This window comes from Amblyomma americanum, chromosome 3, assembly GCF_052857255.1.
Source record: "Amblyomma americanum isolate KBUSLIRL-KWMA chromosome 3, ASM5285725v1, whole genome shotgun sequence".
Classification (NCBI taxonomy): Eukaryota; Metazoa; Arthropoda; class Arachnida; order Ixodida; family Ixodidae; genus Amblyomma; species Amblyomma americanum.
In genome coordinates this window covers 78327727-78350886 of record NC_135499.1, presented here as the reverse complement: position 1 = coordinate 78350886, position 23160 = coordinate 78327727, and the positions used below count along the sequence as shown (strand labels likewise).

Sequence of the window (23160 nt, the reverse complement as noted above, 5' to 3'; positions counted from 1 at the left end):
AAACAATTTGTGCAAATGCAGAAAATTTTTCTTCGCGGCAAAAACAAAATTTGCCGATGTGGTGCGACGGGGTGGGGCACCACACCAGGCTTCGGCAGCTACCCACGCCACACACAATTAGCCTGAGGCAGGGCCTTCCGCGCCCCGGGGAGACGCAGCGTAGGCTGTCCTGCCACCCTCAATTAAGGATCCGCCGGTCTCTGGGCCGTCCACTCCCAACGCCTCCCTCAGTCGTGAGAGGCCTAAAAACACTGCACCCGTGGGTTCTCCACAGGTCCAGAGCCTCTAGTGAGGCAATCAACGTAACACTGAGCCCACCTCCGCTGCAGCGGCGGCGGGGCTGTCTTGAACGAAAAGGGGGAAAAAATTCCAGTAACCATGCCCCAAATAAACAGTGACCTAAGTTTTCAAAATACATCCCAAAAATTTATAATGACATTCTTATACACTGGAACTGTAGGGCGTTATTTAACAACTTATACGACATGAAAAACATTTAGCCACCTTCTCTCCTATGGCCTTATGTGTACAGAAAAAAAACTCAGGCCCGCACGCAGAAATGTACTCAAGAAACGTTAAGTCTTTCGCCGCGGCCGAGAGAAGGCAAGCCGGCTCTCCTTTGGCGTTACAGTGATAATAAAAATTGAAGTCACAGCTTGTCGGCTTACACTAAAGGCTGAGTTTGAAGCTGTAATAGCCACTCTGCTTACAGAGAAAACAATAACAATGTGTTGGTATATATCTTTACTCGCACCTCTCCGTAACAATGCATGCATTAGAAGAGTTTAGAGCAGCTAACAGAGCCTTTTTCGTAGTTATCTACTTTAGCTCATATTTCTCTTTTTGAGGGACTGAAAAAAGGACACCAGAAGTCATAATATGGAGGAGATAATTATGAGTAGTAATATTCGTTTGTTGAACTCCTGTAAAATTACATACCGCTCCCCATCATCAAGGAAAATGAGATGTTTTGATTTGTTTTTTAGTTCGCCGTCTGTTTTCAACGATTTTAAATGGGATGTAATTGACAACACATAAGGCAGCTGTCGCTTTCCCGTAATAATCGGTTTAACATCTACACCCGAAGTCATTCCAACAAAACCGTGACGTCGGAAGCTTCCTTTAGCAGACTAAAAGCATTTCAGAGCAGAAACCACTTGAGAAAATTAGTTTTAGAAAATATTGACGCAATTGAGACCAATGAAAAGTTCACAAATTGTATTATAGCTTTCGCACACTTAGGTATTCCTAAGTCTTACGGAATCATGTGGTAGAACGACAAATTGTGATGGACACAAGACTGCAAGGATGCAAAAAAAAATGATGGTGGTTTAGCTCTGGTTAAACCTGGAGTGACCCGATATATACAGCTGGCCGAGTGGAACTTGCTGAGTTCAATTGCAAGGGCAGTCTTTCGCCGCTTCATTTCCCTGGGCGTTCCTTCTTCATCTTCGTCCCACTTGACACGGCGCATGCGCACAGCTGTGCAGCCCTGTATGACCGGTGCGCCGCACCACCGGTAGCAGGAGCTGCTCCGCATCACGTGGCTAGTCACGTGACCAACCAGGTGGGGAACTACGTGACCAGCCACGGTGACGCCCCGCTGGCAGCTGCTCCACACCATGTGACAGCATGGCGGTGCATCCATGGGGTGGCGGCGCCGCCACGCTGAAGGCTCGAAATGCTACCGTAATGTAGCTATCGCTACAAAACGAGAACATAACGCTTTGGGTAAATTTCGCCGGTACCCCACTCAAGAAAACCTCGTAAATTATAAAAGAGCAAGATATAAGGCTTCGTACGTCCGTCGCAGTGTCGAAAAGGCACAATGGCGGAGTTATGTCGTATCCATAAACAGTCAAATCAGATGAATAAAGTATGGGAGGAGCTAAGAAAATAAATGGCAGCTTCTCACCATTCACAGTTCGGTTTTGGCAGCAACTGATACACAGACACATATCAGGAAGAGGCAGACATATTAGGAGAGCACTTCGCTTCAGTTTCTAGTTCGTCAATTTAAACCCAGTCATTTCTAAATTACAAAAGCAAAGCTTAAAAACGTGCTCAACAACTACCATTTTGTTTGGTATGAAAATACTCACCGAGAAGAATTAATTCACGAACAGAACTATCTTGCCGTCTTTTTTGATATGCAGAAAGCACATGATACACCCTGGAGGTTCGGGATCCGCGGCGAACTACCTAGCCATAAACAACAGGGTGTTGACCTGTTTGAAAGATTTCCTGTCTAATCGATCATTTCATGCTCGCATAGGCTCAATCCTTTCGAGAAACTTCGTTAAGAAGAACGGGTTACCTCTCGGGTGCATTTTAAACACAGTACTTTTACTTGCAAAATGAATTCAATCTCTATGATGAACGAGTTTGGAAGAAAGAAATAAAGAAAATACACGTACCCTTTAAAGATTGCTTTAAGTTCGTACAGTGTAAACTGAGAGATCAATGGCAAACTAAATGTAAGAATGAAGTAATTAATAAGTTACACCTGGTAAAACCCGTATTTGGAGAATGGAAGACATGCACGCAGCAAGAACGTTTCACTTAAGTTATTTTAAGCCGTCTCTATATTGGACGCACAAACGTCACACTTCTCTCTACATACAATAGAAGGCAAACCTGTTTGTGAAAAATCCGGAAATGAACTTACTGTAAGCCACATTTTTTCTTATGCACAAAATTGTGAACATTAACGAAAAAGATTTTTATACATTTTACGAAGAATACATTACTTTTCACCCTGCATTCATTCTAGGTGACGGCGCACTTGTTGATACGCCATGTGTTTTTAGCTTTGTAAAAGGAGTCGGCATCCTTGAAAAGCTCTGAATGCTGATCCTGCGCCTTGCTACATATGGTGATATACTTCAGGCACATTCTAATTTTTGAAAAGAAGGCCGGCGTTTTTAGTTGACTGGTCGGGAGCCTCGAGATCCTTGCCCAGCCAAGGATGGTCTCTTAGGCTACGTAACCTTCTTGAAAGCTTTTACCAAACCCATTTCTCAATTCCCATTATGATCGCTGAGTAGTACAATGTACCTTTTTAGTGCTGCTCGCAATTGATGATTTTTCAGAATTCTGTAAAATTTCTTAGAAAATATTTCCTATATCTTGAGCTTGGGGCATGATGGCCTTACTTGCCTATGACAAAAGAGCACTTCTGAACGTGCCCAGGTGACATAAAATTTGCCTGTCAAAGGAGATCAAAGAATACTGGACTAACGGTAATCTTTCCTTCGCCTCGAAAGAATCAGTGGTCATACCAATTGTAAAACCTGGCATGCCAGGACGAATAATTACAGTACCTCAGGCCGATATCGCTAACGCCAACCTTTGTAAAGTCATGGAGCGTATGGATCTAAGAATACTTGAATGACGCATAGACAAGTGCAAAGCCCTGTCTTCTATGGCCCCAAGTGGCCCAGGCCGTCTGCCGATCATCGGGTGTTCAGTGGCTGCCGGTCGGCTGCCGACAAATAGATAGATAGATAAAGAGGAGGAGGGTAAGACAGGGATGTTAACCAGAAAGGGGTTCCGGTTGGCTACCCTGCACTGGGGAAGAGGGATTAGGGGGCTAAAAAGAGGAAGAGAGAAGGGGAAAAAGGCGTAACACATACACACGTACAATGCTGTCACAATTTGTCACTCAATCCAGTCGCTCTCAAGTAGGCAAGGAGTGCCTTGTATGCCTTGAGGGCAGTCAACTGCTGTGGCCACGGACCGAGCATCTTTTGCCCTGTTAATGGGCGAGGATCGAGGTGGTCCAGGGCACAACACAGTGTATGTCTTGCACTCGCAAATGCAGGGCACTCACAGAGAAGACGAGCGTTGGTCTCCTCACAACCGGGCTGCCGACAAAATTGCCAAAGAAAGCTCGGCAACTGAGCGGACCTTGAGCACATGCCAGTCTGCTTAGCTTAAGGCTGGCATCAAAGGCCTGAGCATCCTTCAGCCCAAAGCCAGCCGCCCCTCAAAAAGCTTGACATATGAAGACGGCCCGATGTGGAGCTTACACGCACCGCCGGGTAGCATTTACCGCGCCACCTAAACACTCTGCTTTGGTTTGAATCACGACTGTTGGCGATAGATTAAGTTCTTTTAGTCGTTTAATATCGGAGTTTAATAACAATAGTCTGTTTGACTATCAAGCTCTTTTGGCTAGAAGCGATGATCGCACAGTTTAGCTGGTTATGCAGAAAGGTAACCATGACACCCCCCCCCCGTCGTAAAAGTACGCTCGCTTCAACATGTGCTGCTTTCAAAATTGTTTTGAGAATTCGGCGCGACTGTGCTACAAGGTGAGCCTGTACCTGAAAACTAATTCCATTCGTGTGCCTGAGCGGTAAATGAACTTGAGAAATATTTTAAGGATACTTGTTTTGTTTGTTCTTAACGGTTTTAGCCGCGACCTTGTATGAGGAAACAACGGACGATCGCCTCCTGAGCGTCTCTTGCTTTTTTAAGGCGCATTATCTTTTTGAACGGCAGTAGCGGTGACATTTTAAACGTCCCCGCTTTAAGGCGGTGGCGGTTGCGTACTCAGACTTAGCCGCGCCAGCACGCTAGCATCAGATACCGGTTTGGGCGCGGAACAGGTGCTTCTTTTATGGCGGCGCCAGCCGCTTCTGTGACATTAGACGATGCAGCGTTACGCCATTCAGCAGTTTGTGCTATCGTTCTGCAGTTGCGCAGCAATTTGTATACGCAGCTTTTGGGCCAAGCTTTGGCGGTTATAGCGCCGTGCGATTTCATATTCTTTCATCTCTACATTGCGCTCATCACATCAGAGTGCAACCATCCCTTTGTGCGTAACTGTAACTGCGCCGTGATTTAAAACATGGGCGATACTTGATAACTTTCTGAATTTAACCAGTAACAAATTGAGACTACGTTATGTAGCGACAACTACATTACGGTAGCATTTCGAGCATTCAGCGTAGCGGCGCCTTGGCGGTGGCGGCGCCGCCACCCTGTGGCTGCACTGCCACCGTGTGGCGACGCTGCCACAGGGTGGCAGCGTCGCCACGCTGTCACGTGGTTGGTTACGTGGTGCGGAGCAGCCGCCGGCAGCGCGGTGCCGCGCTGATCACGCACTTCGTGACGTGGTTGGTGACGTGACCAAGTTCTACTCTTTCAGCTGTAGCTGTCCTGTCACTCCAGGTTGAAACAGAGCTAAACCACCACCATTTTTTTTTGGGGGGGGGGGCGGTCGCTCAGAACCAGTCAAGGCATACAGTCTGCTATCGGTGTCCATGTGCCGTTCAACCCGATGCGCTTGGGAGGGGACAAATCTATTTGACAGAACGCTCTGCATTCAGCCTTTTGTATCGCGTATGGAAGCAAACTTCTTAGAGAAATTGCACTTGCGAGCTTTATAAAAAGGTTCCTTAATAACGCTTTCTCTAGCGCATTTCATGGAAACTGTGCAGTCATACGCGAAGTTAAACTGGCATGAGTTGTTTGCTCACTACATACAACAGGCCATTAGCACATGGAAACCATTTGCGTCTCACTTGAGCCTTTTGTAGCTTATTGCTGAGAGCCAGCTCACTGTCGCTGGCTACTGTACGGGTCGTTACTACTGTGTGCATTGTTGCACATTTGAGCACTTCTTCAATTGCTGCATTTTTTACTTACCACCACGTTGCATGGGCTTAGAAAAAAAAATTTCCTTACATGCTCCAGACATGCACTATTGTGGTTCCGCTAGTTAAGTCTCGACCGATTCAGTTTACAAAGTGTATGTGATTGTTCCCTTGCCTAGGTGACTATCCAGATTTGTCATGAATACAATTTATTTGCATCGTTTGTCACAAACGTCAGCGTCGACCAGTTGGCATGATTTTCAGCTGATCCTAACTCTTTTATTGCTTGCAATATGATGTGCCAAGAATACGTGCGCGAAAGTAGTGCCATTCTGGTTGTGGAATGTCCTCATCAGATGTTTTTAAAATAAACTGACACCTATGCAGGTGCTGCCTATCAAGCCATTTTGATTTGGTTGTAAGAATGGAGGGTAGATGAAAAGTAAATACTTTTTACGGAACGTTTTCCTATCACAAATAGAAAACGGCTAATTATTTATTGCCACTGCATTTACTAGTGGTAGTGGCTAGAGTATACCGTTCACTAGTAGGTGTATTCAACGTTGTGTTATCCTACAGTTCACGACGCACACCTACCAGCCACATCCGATGCGTCTAACCAGCTGCCTGTGTCATCACTTTCTATGATATGTTGGAACAGTGTAGCCATCTTCTATCATTCCGAGGTATCGTCTTCAGGAAAATAAGAAAGCAATCTTAAACCTTGCAATGAAATTTAGATGGCCTCTTATTCACCCTGCGCTTGCAATACACATTGGTTATTAATTATTTTTCGGTAGGAAGTCTAGTCTAATGGTAATCTTCAAAGTAAGTGAGTTTGCTATTCTTGATGCTTGGAATGCAACCAGTGTTAATGTGACTGAGTGCTGCTTGCACAAGATCACTGTGATGTGTGAGCAGCAACATAGTGCTGTCTCACACAAGTATTTTTGATTATTCTGATGAGCATCAGTGGTCGCAGCAAAGTGTATGTTGCCTTGTTCTTTTAGGCAAAACCTTGGTCTACTTTATCAAGTAGCAGGTTAGCACGCGGGACAAGGCTCATTCAATGTGAAAATAAACTGAACTTTTAATTTATAATGAAGAGTTGAAATTCTTCAACACCAAAAAATAGTTTGTGTTGGTGGTGTTATTATCCTACTCCAACAGCCATGCAGTTCTAGAGCTGCGATCCTGGCTGCCACTAAAACTGGGGGATAGAGTAGTTTGGTCAATGTTACCATGACCATGGCACTCGAAAATTACCAAGGCACTAAACTCTATAGTGCGCTAATCGCAACAAAAGTGTAGTCATTTACATGTTGCCTTTCTCGGTCAATGAAATGTCAGGCTGTGCAGCCTGCGTCAAGCCTAGGGTGCTTAAATCTCCAGAAACATAGCACTTCTTTAATGAGCGGAAACCTAAGAGCCCATATCTGTTTCAGGAGTTTTAATGCATTGCTGTTATTAGTGACTGAATTTAAAGGAGCGCAGGCAAATAATTTTAGTTACAAGTTTTCTCCTCGGTAGTTATCCTCAAAACATTCGAATATATTGATGACAAGATTGGTTTTTGCCTATGGGAGCTAAATAGTTATTAACTAACTTCCTTATACCGTTTTGGCTCCAATCCGAATGATGGCTGTGAAGGCAAAGGTGACTTTCGGGCATTTGAGGCATGAGAAAACTTCCATATTCAATACAATCGCTTGTTAGTTTATCATTTGGGCTGTTGAAGTGGGCTGGCTAAAGCGTTGTAGCAAATTAAGACTGTACCAGAGATTATTGAATAATCTTTTTCTGTTCACGGGAGAGTGCGAGTAGCGAAAAGGAGATGGCATTGGGAGATAAATTCCTGCCTGATGAAGGTATGGCAGTTATTCTATTGTGTTAAATTAGATTGTAGTGATTGCATTGCAATTTTTTCATGCCACAGATGACGTATATCAACCATTCACGTCACAGATATTGTTCAGTGGCTCCAACCGAAACAGCATCAAGAAGAAATTCAATTCTAAACAATTAAGCGTTAACAATCGAATACCAGGGAGTGTAGCCTAGATTCTTATAATTGACGCATCATCCTAAAGAATAAAACATACAAGCAAACTTTTGGTGTCTGTAGACCTCTAAGTTAGCTGCATCAATATGTACTCAAACAATGTCTTTACTAATTGTGCCAGAAAAATCACAGAAAGAAAATTAATACAATTATCATGGCCTTTCATCTCTGTAAGAGCGCATATGAGTAGGTGTCAATTTTCCTGTTAGTCTGTTAAGCTTCTACACCAACACACTGCACAGTCGGCGGCACCCATTGTTTAGAGCTCTCAAGAAGTGGACACCAATTATTAAAAACTGAAATTAGACAGAAACCTCGCAGTTAAAAGGTCATTACAACTTGCTTTGTTGGTCTATGCTGCTTTACTTCTGTGCAAACATTTTCTCTAGAATCTAGCAGCTGCAGTGAGGGTTCCCTGTTTTGCAGGGCAGTGTGCTTCTTGAGCGTTGTACACGAGGGTGATGCAGATTGCACATGTTCCGGTCGCTCAAGTGGATAACTTTAATTTGAGCTTGTTGTTGTGGCTGCATTTCTGTGCTGCTGCTTTATTTACAGATATCAGTTAATTCTCTTAGACCCTGTGGGTAACATGGCCTTATAAAACATTTTGTAGTGATCTTTTCCAGGCTTGCTGCTACAGAAGAGAAGTCTACTGAATGTTAAACAGCCTCAAGACTTTCAACTTGAAACGCTGCACAACCTGCACCTAGAACTTGGGATTGGCAAATAAGGTAGGAGCGACTTAAAATATTTGCTCTGAGGCAGTGTTCACGTGATGAGACTGGTCCTTCTGCTAGTGGCATAAGGTTATGAAATTTTCAGTTGGGCAATAATGACCTACCTTTATACTACTTTGTACTAAAATGCACCAAAAGTAATTTATCATGTTAATAGTGCGGGAATATTATAGGGGTATTGATGTAATGATGCCTGACAAGCTCTAGGGTAAGCCAGAACTTCATTTGGTGGTGTGTTTTTGCTGGAATGAAAATCTTATAAGGAGAGCTTCTCAAAATAAAAGTCAGCTGTTAGTCAGCGCTTGTGTTGTGTGCCTTGCTTTCGCATATCCCGCCTTACCGCACTGTTTAACAATAATTTTTTCGATTTTTGGGAGCATCCTCTCTGCGCGGCATCTTCCCCAAAAGTCCTTGTTCTATATCTATCAATTTTTCTCAAATTTTTTAAAGAATCCATTTTTTAATAAGTATTGCCAGGATTACTGCTCGTACAAAATGATACGTCTCCCGAATATAATTTCTAAAAGCTGATATATTTAATTCATGTTAATAATAATAATAATAATAATAATAATAATAATAATAATAATAATAATAATAATAATAATAATAATAATAATAATAATAATAATAATAATAATAATAATAATAGGTTCTGGGTGAAACGAAACGGCGCAGTATCTGTCGCATATATCGTTGGAGACCTGAACCGCGCCGTAAGGGGAGGATTAAAAGAGGGTGTGAAAGAAGAAAGGAAGAAAGAGGGGCCGTAGTGGAGGGCTCCGGAACAATTTCGACCACCTGGGAATCATTAAGGTGCACTGACATCGCACAGCACACGGGTGCCTTAGTGTTTTTTCTCCACAAAAACGTAGCCACCGCTGTCGGGTTCGAACCCGGGAACTCCGGATCAGTGGTCGAGAGGAGTTTCCGGGTTTGAACCCAACCGTGGCGGCTGCGTTTTTATGGAAGAAAAACACCAAGGCGCCAGTATTAAGTAAATAGCTTTCGTAGAGATGCAACTTGGTTATTCAGAATATTTTGCAAAGGGCAGAGTTGAAATATGACAAAGTTAAGCAAAGTGGGATCAGAAACTTCTTTTGCTTGTAAAAGAAAAAAGAAGGTTTCTTGGGAATAACCTGTGTTGAGAACTGATGTCCTCATTGTGCTCTATCTTTTAGGTTTCCCCGTGACAGTGAGCATTTTCAGTGTGAAATGACAGTTAATTTTTTGGTCAACGCGGTGTTTTAGTGGCGTGCTTGATATGTTAGAACCTTCATCACTGGGGCCAAAATTAAGTTAAGGTGCAGACAGCCTCTTTTGCGCAACGTTAACTCAATGTTCAACTTTTTTCTGCAAGGGATAATTGATTACTAATCAAGACTGCAGAAAGTCACTCTGCATCATGGAAAGCAAAAGGTGGTTTTACATTCAGCAGCCGCGGTGGCTCAGTGGTTAGGGCGCTCGGCTACTGATCAGGAGTTCCCGGGTTCGAACCCGACCGCGGCGGCTGCGTTTTTATGGAGGCAAAACGCTAAGGCGCCCGTGTGTTGTGTGATGTCAGTGCACGTTAAAGAACCCCAGGTGGTCGAAATTACTCCGGAGCCTTCACTATGGTACCTCTTTATGCCTTTCTTCTTTCACTCCCTCCTTTATCCTTTCCATTACGGCGTGGTTCAGGTGTCCAACAATATATGAGGCAGATACTTTGCCATTTGCTTTTCCCAAAAAGCAATTAATAATGTAATTATCTTTTTACATTAACATATTTCATAACGTTTTGACTAGGTGGGACAGTTCCTTTGTCAACAGAGATGTCAACAGAGAAGTCATGGGAATTTATGAATGAAGTATATCCACATTTTTTTTGTCCGATTACTACAAAAATTATAAGGTCTGTTGCCCACCTGTGCAAAAACATTTTGTTTAAACTTACGTTACAACCTCGGTTCCAGAAACGAAGGCCCACATGTGAACAATGTGACACAAGTGCTTTTTCGAGCCTGCAAATAAACACCTGTTTGCCCAAAAGCACCGCGTCACAAATAAAGCTACTACATGAGAGCCCTTTCAGGACAACTAACAAATCAACAGTGCTGTTGTTCACCAGAAGTCTATATCGAGGTATCTAACATTCGCTGTCTTGCGTATGCATACAAGCCGTTTCAGGGAACGAAAATGCTGTTTTCCCCATTTGCCTTGCGCATGTTTCCCTGTTTACTTGCTGCAGCAGCCTTTGGGCACTGAACACAAGGTCGTGAGATCAAATCGTGGCTCCTGCAGCCCCATTTTAATGGAGGTAAAATACAAAAGCACTCATGTACAGTGCAAGTCATTTTGCACGTTACACAACCACAGGTAGTCTAAGCTGACCTGGAGCCGTCCACTGCCTCGCACACAGACGGCATGCAGAACCGCAGTTTCTCCAACCTAATCCGGTGCCCTCCGCTGCACCATGACACAAAGCCCTGATGTAGCTTCGGGGCATGAAACGCCAGTTACCCTTCATCTTACATTTTATCCTGAACTCGCAGGAGGGGGCGCCAATGGCCAGATTCCTCCAGAAGCTGGGTTTGTCCGCACTGCTACGTTCATTCACAGCGGAAAAGGTGCTCAGGAATCTCATTGAACGGACATGCGCCGACGTTGAGGAAGAAACACATGAAGGAAACAAGGAAGTTATTTTATGTGTCGGCGCTACTTCACAGTTCTTGAAAAAAAAAGGGGATAATGAGTCGTAGTTAGATCACAATATTAAGCTTCAAAGGGGATTGCCTAGAAATGTGTAGACTTGTGAGAGTTACCACCGCGCAATCTGTCTGGAAAGCAGCCCATTACAGGTTTTTGAAATTCCTTGAGATCTATGCTGTTTCATTATCTTGTGCCATGGCAGGTGCTAAGCAGAGGGCGGGCATTTAAGCCAGATCAAATAATCAGTGATACAGCATAACAAAAGGATTAACAGCCGCCTTGGCCTGCACTCAGAAGGTGCTCAGAGATGTTGACTAGAAGTTTTAAGAAGCATCGAGGATTAAAAATGTGGACTCTCCTGCGCCAGCTTTCCCACTGTTTTAGATTGGTCTAAGAGCATTGGCACCTTGCTACAACAGTGTACAATATGTGAGGCATTTCTGTAGCAGCCTTTTCGTGGTTTTACTTCGTTTCTTTGTGTACGTGACATAATTGTTCCCACTATTCTGCTGCAGACAAGATATAAACTAGGTTGGCGCGTTCGTGTCTGCCTGCTCCTTCCCCTTGTTTTTTCTGGCTTTCGGTGTGCACGTACAAAGAAACTCGGACTCTTATTTTGTGGTGTGAAAAATTGCGCTTGAAACTTTGCAGTGTAAACGAAGTGATGGAGTGAAAGATTATTACCATTATGTGTTCATTCCTTGCATAAATAAAAGCAGTGCACAGCTATGATGCATTCTTTATAGAATAAAACATAGTATGGTTACGTAGACGTCCGCACTACGTGGTTCTTTTTTTAGCAGCGCTTATGCTCTGAAGCAAGTGGCAAATACTCGCGGGCGTTCGGTCAGTGGTGATGAAATTCAGGTCCTTATTTAAACACCCAAACAAGTTGCAAATAAAGCGTTGTCCGCGAAAATATACCGGGGGCCGGTAGTCTTGAGCCGTCGGGAAACGGCGGCGCCAAAATCTAGCGATATGTCCTGAAATGCCACACCTATAACGGAAAGGTTGATTGCGCCAGCGATCACCACGATTGTCCTGGAGAACAAAGTCGCAACGTTGGTTGTAGCCAGGCTCTCGTTGCTGACTAACCTCCTCTTCAGGGTAGGAAGGCATCCTTCCCGTTGGCTGGTGGACATAATGTTGGGCATAGTTGCTGCGATCGTCCATAGGCGAAGCGCCGCTAGGTTGGGCCTAAGTAAGTGGGCAGGGCGGCGACATCTGCCAGCGGTGCACAACTGTGCCCCAGATATTGTGCGTGGCAGGAGGTGGTGTCCCGGAATCCAGACAATTCCTCGTGCACAAAGTCTCGTATCATATCAGCCTTAGATTGTGGAGGACTGGCTTTAATACTGACTACAGAAGTGGAATTGGACAGTCTCCCGAAAATAGGCCTGGTTGGAGGCAGCTTGAGAGCTTCAAATGTTCTACAATCTTTTATAACGTCGTCGGTGGCGCTCAGGCTCTCTTTGCTAATCAGAAAGTTATAAACGTATTTCGCAATTCCTGTTAGGATGTTGAATACTTTGTTTTCTGCAAGCATACTGGAATTCACTAGCTTGCACATCTTTAAGATAGCTTCGATGTATGCAGTGCAACTTTCTCCTGGTACTTGCGCCCACTGAGGCAATTTGTTTCGCAAGCTTCTTCTTTGCTAATTCGTCGCCAAAATTTTTCTTGATCGCACTTGTAAAGGGAGCCCATGTAATTTGTGAATCTTCATGATTGTCAAACAGTCGAAGGCAGTGGCGGCAAGGAACAACACCACGTTAGACAGTTTATTAGCAGCGTTCCAGTGATTATATTTTCTCACTGTTTCATATCGTTTCAGCAACTCGCCAACGTCCTCCTCAGATTTTGCAAAGAATGCCTGTGGCTGTCGATAATGTGACCAGTTTTTGGAAGGTCCTGGTTGCACGATATTGTCGTCTCCCGTCATGTCCAATGACATATGTGGTAAGCCAGCGAGTCTACGGCTCCTTCGATAGATAGAACGCTCCGTTGTTGATACCCCGTACCTCCACCATAACTGTTACGTGCTTAGCACGCACGGGGGTTTATATACAGAGGGAATGATCGAAGCAGGAGCGCGACGAAGCGTACAAGCGTCATTCTTCTTCTTCTTCTTCTCCTCAAGCGTCATTCTGCCCTTGCTCCTTTTTTTTTTTCAGCTGATCCGTACAACCGTTGATCTTCTTCCTCCGTCGATGTCCTACGAAGGCGCGTGACAATATTAGCGTATCAACGCAAGCCTGAATAAAAGTAGAAAATAGAAGAACATGGATGGTGGAGCTTCAATAAAACAGTTACAGAAGTTTGTGGTTTCGAATGGTTGGATTCATTATTGAATGTTGTTGAAGCCACTGATGAAAATATCAAGACGAAGAATATGAGCGGTGTCGCCGCGCTCTCTGATGTGATATGTATAATACGATTCCACGCAGCTGACTCTACGTAGCCGCCGCCGCAACGCCGCCGCACCCATACAGATATGCGTGCCAACTTGGTGACGGCAGTCGCCGACCTACCGCTGCTGCATCACGTTGCATTCGGATGCGTCCACCACATGCATGAAGTTATTCTCAACTTTGCATTCATAGGTACCTGGGAGTGATACCCCTCCTTGTGCAACTGTGCAATGTTGAATGGATGGGCCACTTCGCTATGATGGCAGGTGCAGACACCGGTGTGGTTTTTGGAAGCCAATTAGCTCTTCCCGAGTGCCCTCTTGCGATTATTCATTAACTTAACTGACACGTGTCAGTTCAGCGGCGCGCCACTGCCCTGAGCTGAGAGGTGCCGCCACCTTTGGGACTTACGGCTGTCGCTTAATGTCGTGTTAACCAGTGGTAACCGCCCAGTTATTTTTTAAAGCACTCCTTCCGAAAAACCATAGTTACACATTTTGTTTTGAGAAAGGTCATTTCTCTGCAAATACGAGCTCTCATGTGAAAATCCTGTTTTCAGTTTGAAAATTTTAGAATTAGGACTTTAAAAAAAAATGTAATCTGAAAGCAAGGGTTCTTAGCGCTCCAAAGTCCATGCTGCCTGAAATTTCAGCGTGTCGTAGGGTTAAGAGATTTGTTGACCTTATATTGCTGTTTATATGCTTGATTTCGTCAGATTGGTAGATGGTACCTTTGCGAACTGATTGTGATGAAAGGCGACATCCAAAACGCTTGGTTAAAAGTTAGCCTCGTCTTTCGTTATGAGCGGAGATAAGCGGCACAGCTTCATAAAAGTTGTAGCTATAGTTGCTTCTAATTCTCTGGTAACTATGTGCAGACGTGTACCGATTATCGTTAGTATGCATTTTGGCACCACAGAAAGCAGCCTATTTTTCTGAAAATGTATAACTTATACTGTGAGACCTAAATTATCAATATCAACAAAATTTCAAAATAACTCTATGGATTGAAGAAAGCATCCGAATTTCTCACTAAAAATGATGACTTCAAACGTCGCAATTTATTTTTGCAATCATAGAATGTCAAAACGAAACAGGCCATTTATTTCGTTGAAAACATTCGCCTCCTTGGTTATCCCACCAGACTTTCTTAAGTGCGGGCGCAGGAACCCTGTAAGAAATATTTAATGCCTCGTTTGAGTAAAAGCCGTTAAGAAATGGCCACAAAACGATTAATTGATATCAGCCGCTTGTCATTGCAACTATGTAATCATAGCAAGGGAGTCATCTGCATCTTAATAACTGCCCCGGTAACTTCGCATTAAATTCTAAATGCCCTCTTAGTTCCTACGAAACGCAACGATATTCGTTCCTGTATATTTGTTTAGCGAATATTACTCAGACACTTTATACAAAGAAGCTCTGGTTTGAATTTGCAGTACGGATAATGACTAAAGTGTGCACAGAGAACAACATGTCGTGTATCGATATTAAAGTGATTTTTAGCTTAACAGGATTACATAGTGCGAGATCACAACGCAGTGCTTTTTTTAAAACGCCATTGAAAAACTCTCTTTTAGCCTGAGTCGCTTTGGGACTTTAAACCCCCTTAAACCAAACCAAACCTTTTATAAAGGTATCAGCCTACACACTCAACAAAATTTACTAACCCATTCATGTCACTACACTGAAGACTGAAAAAAGCTATACTTCTTGTTCCTTTATTCCATCATCGTTTGTTGAGCAAATAGTGTGCACGGGAGTAACATTGGCAAAATACTTAACACCTCAGGCAAATGCAAATTATGTGCCCAAGCACTTCAATTATACTTTGGGCTTCATTTAAATATCGCAGCTTTGTTTTCAGGTTACACAGGGTTCAGAGAGAGATCACGGAATCGATGTGCTGGGCTTTGGCGCTAGCGTTCTAGAATGAAAGGGACACTTCAGCTCAATCTCAAGAATATGACGAGATGGCATTAATGAGTTAGTGCCCATATATACGAAATTATTTATTCTTTATATTCATAGATCGCTGGCACATCTCATCTATTCCTGCCGCAGTGCTGCAACGTTTAAGCGATGCGCGACTGCCTTGTAATGACAGCTGCTACCAACAGGGGGGCTTGTGATACTCGGGTTGCTTGGAATCTCGCAATATCGCGAACCAATCATTAGCTGAACTGCCAGCTGCCAGGGTGGCCAGCTTGCTAACAATCCTGTTGGCAGGCTGTGATGACGCCACATGGTCACGTGATCTAGGTGGACGATCTTTCAAATAGCGGAGCCACCTAGCTGTCTCTCCCGGGTAACCGGGTTAACTACCAGCCAGACAGACAGTGGCGAAATCGGTGAATGAGGTTCTTACGCTAACGCACTAAATATTTCAGAATCAGGTTAGAGAAATTTACCGTTGCATCACGCACCTGGAAGTTTTCACAATGACTGCTCAGCGATGTCGTTGCGGGCTCTTCAATACGTCCTTCCTGCAGCCAAAGATAATCAAACCGTTACGCTTCAGAAAATGACCAACCCATGCGCCGTACAGCAGCTTGCAACCAAAAGTAAGAACCTTGGGGTGACTTTTCATATTCAATACATTTAGTTCATTTGCTTGCTTCCAAAAAGCGGATAGGTTATCCAGTTACATTTCTAGATATTTTCAAGCCTCACTCGAGCATAAAATTACCACGCATCTCTTCAAGCTGCAGCTATTTCTTTCTGCGCAAACTGTTTCGCGCTTAATAGGTACACTGTAGGCGAGATGTGGTACTTTTCATCACTAAGCTGGGCACGGCGGATTGATACTTGGCTCGCCGAATTGCTGGCCTACGAAGAAGACACATGCAAATGGCGCAAAAACGAGAACAAAGAAGAATTAGAATTATGATACGGCTTAAGCTTCAGGGTAAACACAAAGCGAGAAGTGTGACCCACCGCAGTCCGACTACAAAATTTTTGTAGTGCAGGGCACTAAATTTATTTGGGGCTTAAAATTTATAACGGGATGAGTGTTCCAAACAAACTCCTTACCTACGCCTCCGCCAAGAGATGAGCCTCCGCCAAGAGCTCGCTCGGTTCCTGGTAAGAAATAACAGACACAGATATTACACGCGGCAACATAACAAAAGTAAACAACAAAGAACATAGCTATACTAAATTCACAAAAAAAACTATATAGTTAATTGTTCATACCTGCGCTTAATGTCTGATATCTGTGCCGTTAATTATTGCAAATAATTTGGGTCCAGCTTTACACTGTGAGCTGCTGAAGGACGAGCTTCCAAGGAATTAATCTTTTGGCATCTAAGGCCCTGCTTCGCCTACTATAATTATAAGTTTACGGCTTAAGCTTCATGGTAAGCACAAAAAGAGAAGTGCGACCCACCGCAGTCAGACTTCATCCTTTTTGTAGTGCAGGGCACTCAATTTTTTGTGGTATTAAACACTTCGAATTGTCGCGTAATTAAAACTTATAACGATATGACTGTTCCAAACAAACTCCTTACCTACGCCTCCGCCAAGAGATGACCCTCCGCCATGAGCTCGCTCGGTTCCTGGTAAGAAATATCAGACAGAGGTATTGCAGGCGGCAACATAACAAAACTAAACAACACAGATGATAACTACACTAAATTCATGAAAAAAACTAAAACGGTAAATGTTCAATTTACGCATTATGTCCGATATATGTGCCTTTAATTATTGCACTTAATTTGGGTCCAGCTTGACACTGTGTCCTGCTGAAGCAGAAGCTGCCAAGGAATTATTCTTTTGGCACCTAAGGCCTTGCTTCGCCTACTATAATTATAGCTTTACGGCTTAAGCTTCTGATTAAGCACTAGGAGAGAAGTGCGACACACCGCAGTCAGCCTTCATACTTTTTGTAGTGCAGGGCACTCAATTTTTGGGGGTATTAATCTCTTCGATTTGTCGCGTAATTAAAACTTATAACGGGATGACTGTTCTAAACAAACTCCTTACCTACGCCTCCGCCAAGAGATGAGCCTCCGCCAAGAGCTCGCTCGGTTCCTGCGTAGAAATATCAGACACAGATATTATAAGCGGCAACATAAGCAAAGTAAGCAACAGAGAACATATCTACACTAATTTCATGAAAAAAACTAAACAGATTAATGTTCATACTTGCGCTTAATTTATGATATACGTTGCTTCAATTATTGCCCTTAATTTGGGCCCAGCATGACACTGTGGGCTCCTGAAGCACGAGCTGCCAATGAATTATTCTTCGGGCACCTAAGGCCCTGCTTCGCCTACTATAATTATAGATTTACGGCTTAAGCTTCAGGGTAAGCACAAAATGTGTAGTGCAACACACCGCAGTCAGACTTCATACATTTTTTAGTGAAGGGAACTAAATTTTGGGGGTATTAAAAAAAGCGAATAGTCGCGTAATTTAAATTTATATCGGGATGACTGCTCCAAATAAACTCCTTACCTACGCCTCCGCCAAGAGATGAGCCTCCGCCTAGAGCTCGCTCGGTTCCTGACAAGAAATATTTGACACAGATATTACACGCGGCAACATAACGAAAGCAAACAACACAGAACATAGCTACACTTAATTCTTCAAAATACTAAATAATTAAATGTTCATACTTGCGCTTTGTGTTTGATATAAGGGCTTTTAATTATTGCACATAATTTGGGTCCGGCTTGACACTGTGTGCTTCTGTGGCACGAGCTGCCAAGGAATTATTCATTTGGCACCTAAGGCCCTGCTTCACCTATTGTATTTATAGATTTACGGCTTAGGCTTCAGGGTAAGCACAAAATGTGAAGGACGACACACCGCAGACAGACTTCATACATTTTGTAGTGAAGGGAACTAAATTTTTGGGGTATTAAAAAGGGCAAATAGTCGCGTAATTAAAATTTATATCGGGATGACTGCACCAAACAAACTCCTTACCTACTCCTCCGCCAAGAGATGAGCCACCGCCAAGAGCTCGCTCGGTTCCTGCATAGAAATATAAGACACAGATATTACACGCGGCAACATAACGAAAGCAAACAACACAGAACATAGCTACACATAATCCTTCAAAATAATAAATAGTTAAATGTTAATACTTGCGCTTTTTGTCTGATATAGGTGCTTTTAATTATTGCACTTAATTTGGTTTCAGCTTCACGCTCCGTGCTGCTGAAGCACGAGCTGTCAAGGAATTATTCTTTTAGCACCTAGGGTCCTGCGTCGCCTACTATAATTACAGCTTTACGGTTTAAGCTTCAGGGTAAGCACTAGGAGAGAAGTGCGACGCACCGCAGTCAGACTTCATACATTTTGTAGTGCAGGGGACTCAATTTTTTGAGGTAATAAAAACCGCGAATTGTCGCCTAATTAAAATTTATAACGGGATGACTGTTCCAAACAAACTCCTTACCTACGCCTCCGCCAAGAGATGGACCTCCGGCATGAGATCGCTCGACTCCTGAGTAGAAATAATCGCAATAGTCACACATGTTTTGAAGTACGCACAATATTAGAAGCATGAAACAACTTATCTGTATAATCAAATGGATGTTTTCTGCAAACACCTGATCAACCACAACATAATAATAGTTAATGAACACCACTAGAATACCGTGAAAATCCTTAATATATGCATTAACCTATCTGGTAAGCACCTGAAGCAATAATCTTGATACTGAGACAACAGTTCATGCGTCCGCTTTCTTTTTGCTTGAATAATTGTTTCTGGCCAAAAAGAAAGAAAGCTACCATTCACCAACTTATCGTTATACACCAGCGTGCATGTGTATACCATCAGTAGGTAACAACGCCATTTACATTAGGGCCACAAGTATGGCCCCCGTAGGCACGCCAAGAATATTGCTTTAGGTATCCTTAAAACTGGATTCATGCTCATATATTTAGAAGTCCGCGTTTTCTCTTGTGTCAGCTTTCAAAAAAGTTCGAGAATTGCACACGTATTAGTAACACTTAGCATTTTATTTGAGTGGACTGTTATGAATATGGTTGTCCCAGCAAAATCTCCTTATATACCAATAAGCCAGTTCTTAACCAACCTGTCATGTTTATGTTATATGCGTGGGACTGCCTGCAAAACGCCATGACCAAAGCGATACATAGCGTATCCCGTGTTTTTTCTTTCCGCAATGCTTGTACCAAAAAGATTTTGCCCAGGCAAACATTTGAAAGGACCGCTTAATAAAATTGATAAGGGCATCATTGCTGTACGCGAGTGTCAGTTGCCCACACCACCACCAAGAAATCGGCCGTGTCCTGTGTAGCACATAGCTCTGGCGTTAGCCACGCCAATATAAAAAACATAGACAAACAATGTGACAGAGCACCATGAAATCCCTGACGCAGAATAATGAGTTAATCTTCTCGATTTCTCGGGCTTTTCTTGAGTCCTGTCGTGAAATATAGTCCGAAATGGAAAGTTTTATTATGATTCAAGTCTTTAATTCTACTACATGTTTATTTGAAATCATGAGCCACCGAGACGTTCTAGAAAATAAACCTAAGTCATACCAGCAGCACAGTTTCAAATTGTGACTATACAGGTTTGCCTACCTGAATATCAGTAAAACGTGAGAAGGAGGTTCAGTTATTTTTAATGCCTAAAATTATGAGGAGTGGCTCAATTACCAACACCTCCATCAGGAGATCGACCCGCTCCTGTCGACGTATGATAAATGTATCGCGCCAAGACAGCTGCAGTGCACATGGTAAAGAATGTAGTAGCATATACGCTCCGAAGCGATATTAAGCAGTTGATATTTCGATTTGCTAAGTGTTTCTTGAGCCGCTCTAAAGAATGCCCTTCGAGCACGACAACCTTGTGCAGTAAGTTCGATGTCCACAGGGAGCAGCAATTTTTAAGAATGCCGAAGAAAACCAGTTTTAAAATCTTTTATTCCCCCGCAGCATACTTTTTTCCGATGTTGTGTTCTGTGGACTCGTATTTAACCTATTCTGTTGTTGTATAGAATGGGCAAGCAAAATGCTCGTGAGTCCAAAAGCACCTGTTAACTACATGGCTTCCCATTATTGTGTCCATTTTTGTAACCATTAGGTTTTGAAAGTGTTCATGAGAAACCGCATATAGGGTACAAACAAGAGCGCGAAAGAGGCACTTTGTTCGTAAGCGAAACTGAAAGCAGGATGCACCTGCACGGAATAAGTACCGCAAGCGAAAGACGGAACTGATCAAGTGGGCAGAAAGCATAATAAGACTGCTATTAAAGAAGAGAAATTAATAAACGGATCAAAGAGTTGCTCAGCCATCTCTAGTTGGCTGTTTAAAGGTCTGACTGTTGCTCTGCTTACCCATGGAGAGGAGAGCCACCGTAGCAAAGACAACGAACAATTGTGCATGAGCCATGTCGAAGGCCTGAAAATTGGAATATGAAAGGGCAGTCACACTTTGGAAGGCACCGCAGGCGTAAAACGACGTCCACTCAAGTGTGTGCTAACGAAGCATCATCAGTTACTCGAAAGAAAATACCCCGAAGAAAACTTCAGGAAATCACGCTAGGGCAAGCTTATTGACTTGAATTTCGTGCAGTTCTCCTGCAGTTATTCAGCAAGTGTTAAACAGCACTGATGTGCTTTCTTGAACGCGCTGTAGTCTTCCTTTGAGTTTCCACTTTTCCTCTGCCTGAAGCTCCACTCATGTGGTTCAAATAAAAAACAGCACGCCGCGGAACAGTGACATACAGAAAGTTTGCGGCTGTAGGCCTCTTGCACAGGTGTTTGCCGTTTCGAAAACATCTTTGTGACCCTAGACGCGCTACAAAGATATATAGTTCTGTATTACTCGCTTCACTTGCAGTGCACTAGAAGGAAAGTATGGTCTAAAATCATAACTTTATTACCAGTATTTGCGTACGTATATGAATGGCGGGAAATGCTCGTGCCAGAACTCGAATGTAATACAGCCTTCGCATTTTCATTCGCCTGCCTCAATATTCCTTTCATAGTTGAAGTTCTGGCTTGGGATTGTTGGTTCATGTGGTATTATTAGAAACAGCGCAAAAAAAACGTGGGCGACGAAACGGAGCCCCTCTGTAAATGTTCCTCTTCTTTGCCGACGTCTACTTTAGCGCTGTTGGTAAAAATGGTTTACTCTGCCGATAATGTTTGCCGCACTATTCTATACACCGAGTGATTTTATATTTGCCGCATTGGCCTTACGCGTGCTTGTAGCGACAGAATGATGACAGAGTACTGGATACCATAGAACAGAGATATTGAAACTTTTTAACAAATTGTTAAGATGCAAACTGAAAAGTGGGTACTGAATTTCATAATTTTTGGTAAACGCGCTTACCTGTGAGCAGTTCGGTAGTGCCTGCGTCTGTCTGTGAAAAGCAGGATCGTATTTCAACTAGTCGACTGTGATCCTTTTTATAGCGGGCCTCTCCTGCACCAAGCGGCAAATGGTAGCTACCCTGGTTCCTAATTATCGTGTGCATTTATGAAAAGAAAATGAGTTGCCAATCATTTTGACATTCTTGCTTGACATATCTATATATTTGAGGACGAAACATCTTTTCTGCTGCAAAATTTTAGGAAAACGATGTCAAAATGATTGGCAACTCATTTGATGTTTTTAATTAAAGGCATCAAATGAAACCAAGTCGACCACTGACTGATGAGAGCTGTCTGAGAGTATATACTAAAAATGACACGAGAATTTTCCCGTAATAAACATAAAAAAGACATTAGAACTGGCTTGATTAGCATTTTTTCCCTGCGCATTCACTTACTGGCAGCAGGAAATTAAACTACCTGCTATTCACTGTGCTCAGCCATAAAAAACTGCCCTCCTCTTTGGATGGGTGCACAGCAACGTATATCGCGATAGAAGTATTCTTGATTTTAAAGATTTTCCCTTTGTTTGACTTCAAGAAGAAATGGTTCAGAATGTTTTCAATAAGACACGTTGTAGCATGAAACTCTGTGCGTTTTTATTATTTTTCTTCATTTCAATAAAATATAAACAAAACCGTACATGGGTGGCTGGCATGGGTGCCCGTTAAGGCACGGCGCTCTTTGGGTGGGAAAGAAAATTTTCATAATGTCGTCATTTCCGAGCGTTGAAATTCCACAAATACAGAGGGAGCCAGACACGGAGAAGCAAATTTTTGCGCCCGTGGAATAAACTTTCAGAACCGGCAAACCCAAGCCAGCACAAAATTTCTCTAACAAAAATTCACTCAGGCTTAAAGAGAGGAGCTTAATTTTTGTTTTTTTTTCCCAAAAAATCAAACTGTGAATTTTTCAAAGGCATCTACGCAATAGTTTAATCAGCAATGATATGGCAGGTTTATTACAGTTGCCAGAAGAATTTTTTTCCTCCGCAACAGCAGCATCCGGCCATAATTGGGGAGTGGTATATTTTGGAGGGGTATCGTTTTATCATTCTCAGCATGCATCTGGCAATTTCAGGTCTCGAAAAAGTTAGCACCTCTTGTAACGAAGCGCAGTCATACAGAAGAAAACGGTTCACCGATTTCTAAGAAACATCAAAATATATGAAATTGTTATTAGTGTAAATGCAGCTTGAGACGAGGAGTGGAATGAGTCTTTTATACGTCACTTCTCCTGAACAAAAAGGACACTCTCCGAGCGGCTGTGGGTACGGTGCCAGGGATCTT

General features: G+C 43.1%; 1 protein-coding gene across 1 annotated transcript; it reads right to left on the bottom strand.

Moving 5' to 3' along the window:
* Window positions 1-14545: 14545 nt before the first annotated feature.
* LOC144123090 (uncharacterized) lies at window positions 14546-21918 on the bottom strand. The gene is made up of 10 exons (XM_077655997.1): window positions 21831-21918; window positions 20828-20891; window positions 18912-18959; window positions 18437-18484; window positions 17963-18010; window positions 17488-17535; window positions 17013-17060; window positions 16537-16584; window positions 15930-15989; window positions 14546-14674 (listed from the first exon to the last, which is right to left on the bottom strand). Exons 2-9 carry the CDS (start codon window positions 20880-20882, stop codon window positions 15976-15978), a joined length of 357 nt encoding a protein of 118 aa, XP_077512123.1. The 5' UTR covers window positions 20883-20891; window positions 21831-21918; the 3' UTR covers window positions 14546-14674; window positions 15930-15975.
* Between the last annotated feature and the right edge of the window lie 1242 nt (window positions 21919-23160).